This window comes from Siniperca chuatsi, linkage group LG5 (genome assembly GCF_020085105.1).
Source record: "Siniperca chuatsi isolate FFG_IHB_CAS linkage group LG5, ASM2008510v1, whole genome shotgun sequence".
In the NCBI taxonomy this organism is placed as follows: Eukaryota; Metazoa; Chordata; class Actinopteri; order Centrarchiformes; family Sinipercidae; genus Siniperca; species Siniperca chuatsi.
The window spans coordinates 7,545,342-7,555,281 of NC_058046.1; the positions used below are offsets into that span (position 1 = coordinate 7,545,342).

General features: G+C 39.4%; 1 protein-coding gene across 9 annotated transcripts in view; it reads left to right on the plus strand.

The window, feature by feature from the left end:
• unc5db (unc-5 netrin receptor Db) overlaps nucleotides 1-9,685 on the plus strand; it is a 336,214-nt gene extending 326,529 nt beyond the window's left edge. For all 9 annotated transcript variants that reach the window (XM_044196320.1, XM_044196322.1, XM_044196321.1 and 6 more), the window contains 2 exons: nucleotides 1,076-1,254; nucleotides 3,456-9,685. In XM_044196320.1, coding sequence (XP_044052255.1) covers nucleotides 1,076-1,254; nucleotides 3,456-3,711 — 435 coding nt within the window. In that variant the 3' untranslated portion in view covers nucleotides 3,712-9,685. The remainder of the gene's footprint in view (nucleotides 1-1,075; nucleotides 1,255-3,455) is intronic.
• The last annotated feature ends 255 nt before the right edge of the window (nucleotides 9,686-9,940 follow it).

The following is a 9,940-nucleotide window of genomic DNA, read 5'->3' on the forward strand; positions in this document are numbered from 1 at the left end:
AAAAGGAACATCAGGAGAGGACATACGTGCGTGAGCTGGACGTGCCCCAGCCTGGATATGGTGGGATATCTGCTGGACTGTGATATGGGACACTAACAGGAAGAAGGCGCTGTTCTTCTATCGCAGAGAGTCAAAGTGGCAGATAATGGAATGCTGAAAGGCCAGATGGAAAAGTCAATGCCAGCATAAAGACATGAAGCAATGTGATTTACGGGAAATGTAGTCTTAAAGTAACACTCCACCTTAAATCCTGAGCACCAAAAACATGTTAGCTTGTAGTTTGCTCCTTTTGTGGAAGTAGAGCAAAGGATGTGTCAGCCCGGATTTGTGTTGATTACAGTAGAGTTCGATAGTGAATACACTTCATGGCTGTCTGAGTGTATGCTCATATTTACAGTATGCTCCAAATAAATATGACTGTGTTGAGTGTGTTGGAAGCTGCCTCTTTTAGCTTTCTTGAGTATGGTGTTTTGCTTACAGTGGAAGTAACTGTGTGACATGTCTGGGAGCCAATCAGTAAAAAACATAATAGAAGTTCAGACCAACAAATGAGCTGGAGGCGCGTTCGCCCGGCTAGCCAATGAGTGAGCTGGGTTAGAGTGGTACTGACCAATGGAAAAGGAGGAAGCAGGCATTCTAATGTATGCAAACCAACCAGTCATTGTTGGAATCCATTGTAACTGATCTGAATTCAAACTAATCACAGCCTCTGTTCACCCAAATTGAGCAAACTCCAAACATTTAAAGCCACGTTTAAAGTCCACAGGGTTGAGTGTTTAATAATCAAAAGATTTTTTTGATTTTTTTTTTTGGGGTAGGGTATTGCTTTAATTTTGAGAAATGCCAGCGCTAACTGCATGACGAGAGGCTACCAGATGTCTCCACCTTTATCCTGTTTGTTTACTGTCTATGTACCGATGTTTTAAAATGTTAAACATACTTGTCTGAATTGGCTTGTCCCAGTAAACCCCATCCGTCTGGCTCTCCAGGCTGATTAAAAGAAGCACAAAGTGACATTTGCAAATCCTATCTGACCCCAGTGTGATTATAGTCTGTTTCTTTTCTGTTCCTCCAGACCGAAAAGGAATCAGTTCCATTTTTTATGCAGACAGACTGCACCATCACGTCCCAGACGGGGCCCAAGGCCTTCAAAATCCCCTTGTCCATCCGCCAGAGAATCTGTGCCACCTTCGACACTGCCAACGCCAAGGGCAAGGACTGGCAACTCTTAGCCCAGAAACTCCACTTAGATCGGTGAGTGTATGATGTGCATCCTCTCTGAGATTGCATGACACGTGCACCTTTTTCTCTGTAATGGCCTCGCCGTGAACACACGCTGATGAGAATTATAACAATCCTGGGAGTGTTGTTACCCTCATGAATGTGGCTTTATATGCAGCTTGTCGTGAGGTACCTTTTATTCTTCCTATTCTCTCTCAGCAGCAGGAGACAGGACTGATAATTTAACAGTACAGCACATACGTGATTGTGTTGTCTATTGAATGCTGTGGCTTGTAATGGGCATTGTGGTTTTGTGCTGGCCTTATTATACGATTTCCTTAAAAACAAAAATAGTGTTCAATCAAATGCATCGCTAACATTTCTGTCAACGTCGATCAGTCAGTCTAACATATGTGATTACTTATTTATCACTTGTTTGTCCTTTTTCATGAAATAAAAATATGCATTTATGATGAGACACTATACTAATATTTACGCAATCGAGTTGTTGTCTTTACTTCTACATTTGGTCTTAGCTCGTGGCAGCTATAATCTCCTGTTAAGTGCATGATTCATGAGACGCTGGTATCTAAGAGTCCTTTGGGATTCCAAATTATCCAGATAAGCTATCCTCTCCAAGTTGGGCGGCTTTGAACTGTGCCTGATGTGACCAATGGCTGCAGCCTTTTATGTTGCTTGATATTTTTTCTCTTGTGAAGCATGAAGGAGCGGCAGGGAAACACTGCCCCCAACTGGATTCAACACAACATGACACATATAGGCATTGTATTGGCATGGCAACAAGCTGTCTTTTCTTTCATTTTGGCAGCACCTGAGAATTAAATCCAAACCAAACTGTGTTTGCCAGTAATTACTCATCTTTTGTGATGGTAATTTATTCTTAATTATGTTTTAATAGTCTTAAAAGGTCATACTTTTTGTTTTACCTACATGTAGAAACAGATGGTTGTGTTTACTGTACCAAGACATTTTGTGTTCAATTAATTGTCACTTACCGGTATAATAAGTAGATTTTCTAATAGTTAAATGAAGAGGACCCAAGGACCCATATGGGTTTTGTTAGTATTGATTTAGGACTGTTTTTTAGAGTGTTGTGAGACATGTGGATAACATTACATACAGTGCATTCTCTAATTAGGAATACATTTTAATAGATATAATTATAGTAACATTTTTTCCATTTTGCACAGGACAGTGGAACCAGTGTGTGAAATACAGTATGCAGGGTTACTTTACTTTTACCTTTCTTGACACCTACCTGTTTCATTTTGTATTTATCTATACTATTACTATACTACTTTGTGAAATGTTTCATCATTTGATCCTGTCCAAAATAACAATATATTCCAAAAATGTATTATATAAATATATTTCGCACACTGACTGAATGCCATTGTTAAATGATCAGGCTGGTGATATTCTATATTTTTCTGATTGCCAACATATCCAATGAAAAGACCCAAACCAACAATGAACTGTAATAACCAAACTGTGTGTGAATCAGCCTGATACATCTTCTTCCTCTGTGCCGTAGAGCTCCACTGTTGTCCCAAAACTATTAAAAACACAGCAATGAGCCACACTGTTGCACTGGGTTACTTGTTCATTACCATGAACACACACACTTTTTTTGAGTAAATCCCACATACACCATTCTGCTGCCCGTAAATACTCACTTGTGTATTGATGCACTGCTGAAAATAGTCCCAAACAAATGCACTATTTCCCCCTGTTTGAGGAATGTTTGATAAAACCTAACAGTGTCCTGCTGTCCTTACGGAGCTTTTCTTTTTAATGTATTATCCAATGTCCAATGTATTTGTGGCCTGTTTATTTTCTATTGGAGCCAGTGGGCTGACTGCCACAGACAGGGTAGGAAAAAGTATTGAGAGATGGACTAACACATTGTTGGTTTTGGTCTCTAAATGGGAAAATATAGAATAACATGAGCCTTATCCTTTCGGGTCCACAGTTTGAGAACTACTGGCCTTGTTTTCGGTGGATCAAAATCACTCACTCAACACTCTTTCAAGGGAAATTAAAACCATTTTAATTATTTACAGATTTAGTTTGTTCATGTCTAGTACAAGATAAACGCTTACATAATCAGCAAAGATACAGCCCGTATTTAAAGCCAACATTAAACATTTTCCCGGGGTTTTGTCCCTCTTCCTGTGTCATTCATTAATCCAGCTTTGTGTGCTCCTCTACAGAAACCTGGGTTATTTTGCAAAGCAGCAGAGTCCGTCGGCGGTCATACTGAGCCTGTGGGAGGCTCGCCACCAGGACACTGCTGACCTTGACTCTCTAGCCAGCGCCCTCGAGGAGATTGGCAAGATCCACTCCAAAAGCTCCCCAAAGGACCAGGATGAGCCGGAGTCTGACTTCAGTCACATACAAGCGGGCAGTCTGTGCGGAACGGGCAAACTAACAAATCAGAAGACAGAGGACTCTGAATATACAGGCTGAGTGAAAAGAGACAGTGAGTGAAAACTGATGAACTACGGCATATATCTGTGTACACGCACAGCCAGTGATGGACAACATACGTGGCGGTGCGCTGGAAGGTCATCAGGTTGTGTGTGAGTAGACAGTGCGAGCAGTCAACATGCCGACCAATCACAACAGGTCGAGGTGAGCCGGTACCTGTTGTGGATCTACCCCTCTCTTTTAAGAATCTGTCTGAGGATGGACTGTAAATCTTTTTCTGCCTTTCCATTTGATTTTTAAGTTAATGTTTAATTTAGTTTTTCCTTATTTTAAGTTAAAGCTGCCCATCTGTATATTCATTTTCCAGTGCAGAGGGTGTGTGGTGGAGGAGGAATTAGTGTGGCAGGGTATTTCCTGAACTTTTGTGGCCATTATTTTCTGAATTTGTGTTAGAAGAGATGGGAGCTCCCTTTTTCCCCCTGGGACTGTCCCTGCCATCTCCCCTCCTTTTCCCAGTGGTCCACACGGCAGCTGGACATATTTGCATAGACATTCTTAATATGCAAATAAGGTGATACAACTGTGGCGTCAATTCAGAGACACCTGATCTAATATCTTTTTTTCCCCCACACCATATCCCTGTGTCAACGAATGAATGAGCTACTTTTTTGACGTATTATATTTTTAAAAGGAAGCTGCTGATTGCTTAAATGTTGTGGTTGTGAACTTTCAAAGCCAAGTATCTTTAAATTCTCCCATTTTCATCTCCTAAAAAAAAAATCTAGTATATTGGAAGTTTGGCACTTCTGATAGACAGCAGTGATGTAAAATCATTTATACACAAAATCATAAAAAATATATATAATATCAGCCCCAGTCTAACCTTGAAGGACAGCATGGTCAGAGAGTGGCTTCTCATGTGTTATACAGAAAAAAACATGGTTGTGGCGTAACGTGGCAGATTGAGATTTCTAACCGTAGCATTACAGTTCATTACAGTTTCCTCCACCAAGAGATAGAGAGGGAGGAAGCTGTAAAACATCATTTCCTGGCACCGCAGGAAACGTATCGCTGCGTCTTATCACCCAATTCCCACCATTAACACCCGTCACATAGACCTCATATCAGGCCCTGACACACCCGACTGCCCCCACCACCACCACTTCCCCTCACCCCTAACACACACATGCAGACACACATTGACATTTTATGGCTACAGAGGTCATGTGCACATCACATGGACTGGGAGTTTGTATATTGTACAACAAACAAAAAAAGGAGTCAGTGTCAGAAATACAACACGCAGTCACATATCTGTTCAAATCAACACCAACACACACATCCTACTGAGAGAATGATAAGGGAAAGGATGTTCTGGGCATGTGAGGCTTGAAATCAAAAAAGCATAAAAAAAAATTTGGTATTCAACCACTGAGGTAATGGTAAATGAAAGGTTGGCTTACAGTACTGTATGACCTGCTGTGTTGAATCGCCAAAAAGGAAGAAGCCACCAAGATAAACAAAATCTGTTGTAGTTTAAGAAAGCCATTAAAACCTGAACACACTCCCTGATTTTGTTATTGTACCCAAATGAACCAGTCAGAGCTTTAGCCAGCGTTTCGAGGGCACTCATTGTCATTGAGGTAAGAATTTGTGTAACTGAAAATAACATTTTAAATCCTTTTTACATTAAATATATTCAGCAACATGAAGCCTTCATGCTGCTGAGAGGTTTACATACTGCACCTCAAATAACAATGGGTCTCTGCCTTCACTCTGCCAGAGAGACTTAACCCTGGTGGTATCTAGCCATGCAAATAGAGTTGTTTTATTTCCCCCCACGTTTTGAGATATCTTCCTCTGAGATTTCTGCCTCCACCCTGGGTGAATGGAACTTCATTTGTGGTGCTCACAGTATTGAAAAATGACATTGAAAAAAAATCATAGTGACACATCTTTGCAGGCACAATGTCCTGGTTACTCTGGAAAATCCACAGAACATACTGTTAACAGTTTTCATACGGACTATTTCTTATGTAGAACATAGCATCACAAATATAATTCCATTCACCTCCATTGTACTGGGGTAGAGGCAGACATCTCAGTGGCAGATATCTCAAACCTGGACAAATAAAAAAGCAAGTATATTACGTGTAGGCCTATAAGTATATTCTGGTTTCCTAATATAGTAGGCAAAATGACTGACTCGCTAGTTTATACTCAAACACAGGAGAGCTCACAGACAGACAAAGAGCTGATTGACAGCAGGAGGGAAGATATTTCAGAATGTTATACAGTCATTCTCACATCTGCACCTTTGTCTGAAGTCTTAGGAAGTGTTTTCTACATGGAGATTAGCCTCATTTGTGACCTCAACAATCCGTACATTCCTCTGTAATCTGGTCACACAGCATTACGCAGACATTAGGGGGAAATTGTTATTTTCGTGGACTTACAGATGTCTGTCTGCCCAACATAGTAAAATGTTTGCTTGGGGTAAAACCAAGGTTTAACTCGGACTGCATTGGCTGCTGCCTCAACCTGCTATAAGCTAGTACAGTAGACTAAATGTTCCAGCGAAGAAGAGCAGCAGAGCGGAAGGGCACAGTAGGTGATTATATTGGATTTAAACATTGGTTTTGCCCCCAGATACATTTGACGATACAACTGCATAACAGGTAAAAAATAGCATTTTGATTTTTCCCACACTTTTACGTAGGGCACACTATGTTAGTATGTGATCAGGCTGTGACAAGCTAACAGACAGAGTGCTGATGTCACAAATGGGGCTACATGTACTGTAGGTCCGTGTTGGTATAACAAGTAGAGCACTTTTTTAATGAGGGTATAATTTAGCATTTGGTGTAAAGCTGCGGCTGCGGCTGCAGCTACGCACACGCCCCTTGGATCGGGGTGTGGGTTGCCAGGTTGCGGTAACAGATGGGTTGAAATTGTATATAGATTGTGTTTCATAGACGATCTGGCATCTTGGGTGACGTCAGACAGGCATCCAAAACTTGGATCCGTGTATTCATAATAAAGTTTGAAGGCCATGCAAATTACAGGATTTTCCTGGCAACAACAAAACGGGAGGGTGACGGGAGATGGCCTTGAAATACGGGGAAACCCGGGAAAAACGGGAGTGTTGGCAGGTATGAAAAAATCATGATGTACATGAAGCATGTGACTTAAATGAGACTAAAAGTAGCTGCAGACAAAAACATGAGATCTGTGTGGTGCAATGAGGAGACTATAACCTTTCCCAAAATTTAAACATGAAACAATCATAATAGTATACTTCCATATAACATATCACATTTACCACATTGTTTTCCATCGTTTGAGGTTTGACAGGTACAAGTGGCAACTTCCGGGGCTGAAAAATGGAGTAGGGTATCTCTGCAGACCGGAGACCCTGAATGGGCGGGGTAACTGTCAACATTTTTTTTTTATTTGGCCAATCAGAGGCTTACAATCCTCGAAACGAATTTCACCAATATGCAGCTAATCATCTTTCTCTTAGGAGAAGGGGGAGGTTCGACACAAAGAAGCAAAGTTTTCAGTTCTAGTCAAAGGATTTTAATTAACATTTTAAAGCTGAAGTAGACAACTTTTGATCATAACAGAATATATTAACTATAAGTACTTCTCATTTTAGAAGTCACATGTCGTAAGTTTATTAGAACAGCATTTGTGTGATGTTGGAAGATAGATGCTGGTGGGTAATGAGCTACCACAGGCTGCATGCAGTAAACTGCAAGTTAATGTTAGTTAACTCGCTAATGTCTAAGGGAAATTACAGTAGTGAGCTAACAGGCTAAAAGGAATACAGGCAGGGACTCTGGAAGTCAGTCACAGCTGGGGGAGATAAGGTTAGTCTATATAATGACATCATCCTAAATGGTGCGCGATATTCATGTTTTTTATTCATTTAAATGGCCAGAATAACTTATATCTAATAGTTTTAACAACAATTTGAGAATGTTTTACACTACAGCAGACAGTAGCCTAAACTTTGAATACCATCATACTGAACCCCCTTTCTTAGCATTTAGAGAATTTGAACAGCTCTTATCATGGCTGCCACTTAAATACTTCTGGGTCATTTCACTCCGTTAGGAACCTTCCTGAGCAAAAAAGACTATTCGACCGCAACCCACCAGTCTGCAGAGATACAAACTTGGAAAAATTAAGCAAACGCGGAAGTGCCAAAAACTGCAGTTCCTCGAATGTCCACTTGAGGCTGGCTCCAAAAGCGAGTCAGTCCCCATTAACCCCATGTTAAAATGCTCAATTTCACAGCAGAAATAAACATGTTTTATGGGCGCATTAATTTCGCAGATTTTCTGTAAATTCTATTAGAATTTGAGCTACATTTGAATGGAAACCTGGCTTATGACACAATGCCATCTTATTCACTATGACTCCTCTTTAAGTAAAGATAAGAAAAAAAACATGCTTATTATGAATCCTCAAGGTGAGGGTTTTTATGGTAAACATCAGTAAACCTAGTGGTTTGAGTCTTGTGGCATTTCACAATCTCACCAGTACCTAAATTCAGGACTAATCACAATACCTGGAACCATGTGCAAACATACAGTATATAAGTAGGCTTAATGTGGTATAAATGAAAGTGTTGGCTTGAATCTGCATTCTGTCTTGCACACACCACTTGATTTTGTTGTAGCAACTAGTCAATATTTGCTTTTATCCACACCTGACTCTATAGTGTCCACAAATTCCAAATAGTCTCTCAGAGCTGATACTTCGAATCTCAAATTGTATTAAGAATCAAAAACAGTGAGCAAGAAAATTCTGGAATTTTGGCACACTATTGGATACTATAACAAAATCAGAGACCATTTCTTCATCTTTAAATTGGTAAACCACGACTGACTTGAATAACTGATTTACATTTTAACATGAATAAAGTTAGGTAAAATCCAAGCTGTCGGCTAAATAAACTCATCAATCTAATCAAAAACAAATCTAATTTCTTGTCTACAAACCAATTTCTTCAGCATTTCTATTCTAACTTAAATTCTGTTGGCTATTTTTAAGAGAGCTAAATGTATGAATATGAAATATGAATATGAAAGAGGCTTATCAGGAATGATATGGTGACTTTGATGAGTATTTCTGACCTGATATATGTGAATGGATTCATTCTGCTATGATAAAGAACCGTTTTATTTCTCTGCATCATCTCTATGTATTTCTAATCAAATTATATTCATCTTTTATGTAATTTAAGCTGGTAAGTGAAGAAAGTGAAGGGTAATCTTTTTTTTCCTCAATATGATTGTTTCCTTAATTGTGACTAACTGGATTCTCCTTTTCATTCCTGCAAGCAAAGAGTGTCAAAAATGGAAATGTGTGCTTTTGTAACGCGTAGCGGTGGCTTATGTTGCATCGAGAGCATCCTGTCTGTGCGGTACACCCCATCACACTCAACATTCACCTTCATTCTGGATGTGTTTCAGCTATGTCTACTGTATCTCATAAACGTGTTGAAATTCTGTTTTTTAAAAGTGAGCTCAGACACACACATACACAAACGTATTCTCACTATGTATAATGCTTTGGTGTAAGACTAACCCTGTTTCATAAGATTAAAAGTTCACTGTTGCGTCCATGATTTTCTGTCACCTGAGTTGGTCGGTCTCATGCTCTTTTTTTACTTCACGCATGGCCTTTGGCTTCATATCACTATTCTTGTGCCTTGTTTAACTACTGTAAATGGTGAATGTTGTAAAGTACAGATGGGGATGAAAAAAATAACAAGTAATCATACTGACACACATTTAAAGGTATTAGTTGAAAAAGTATTTAAGATTATAATATTGAATAGGCTGCAGAGCTTTTCTAGTGCTGAACATCTATGTTTGGTAATGCCAGGGCAGCTTTGTGGTATATTGTATCTATAATTATGGACATTTTGGATGTTTTCTGTACAGTAGAATTTGCAAATGTATATGCAGCCTTTTGGAAATAAATGTACAGTTTAAAGATCTCAACTTGTCTAAACACTAGTTATTTTGCATCATGTAGTGAATCTATCCACAAATTGATTTCCCATCATCTAACTCACATGGAGTGAATTATGTTAAAGGTCCAGTGTGTAACATTTAGGAGGAGCTATTGGCATAAACGGAATATAGTATTTATAAGTATGTTTTCGTTATTAGTAGTGTTATTACTAATGTAGTGTTATTAGTGTATAATCACCTGAAAATAAGAATCGTTGTGTTTTCATTACCTTAGAATA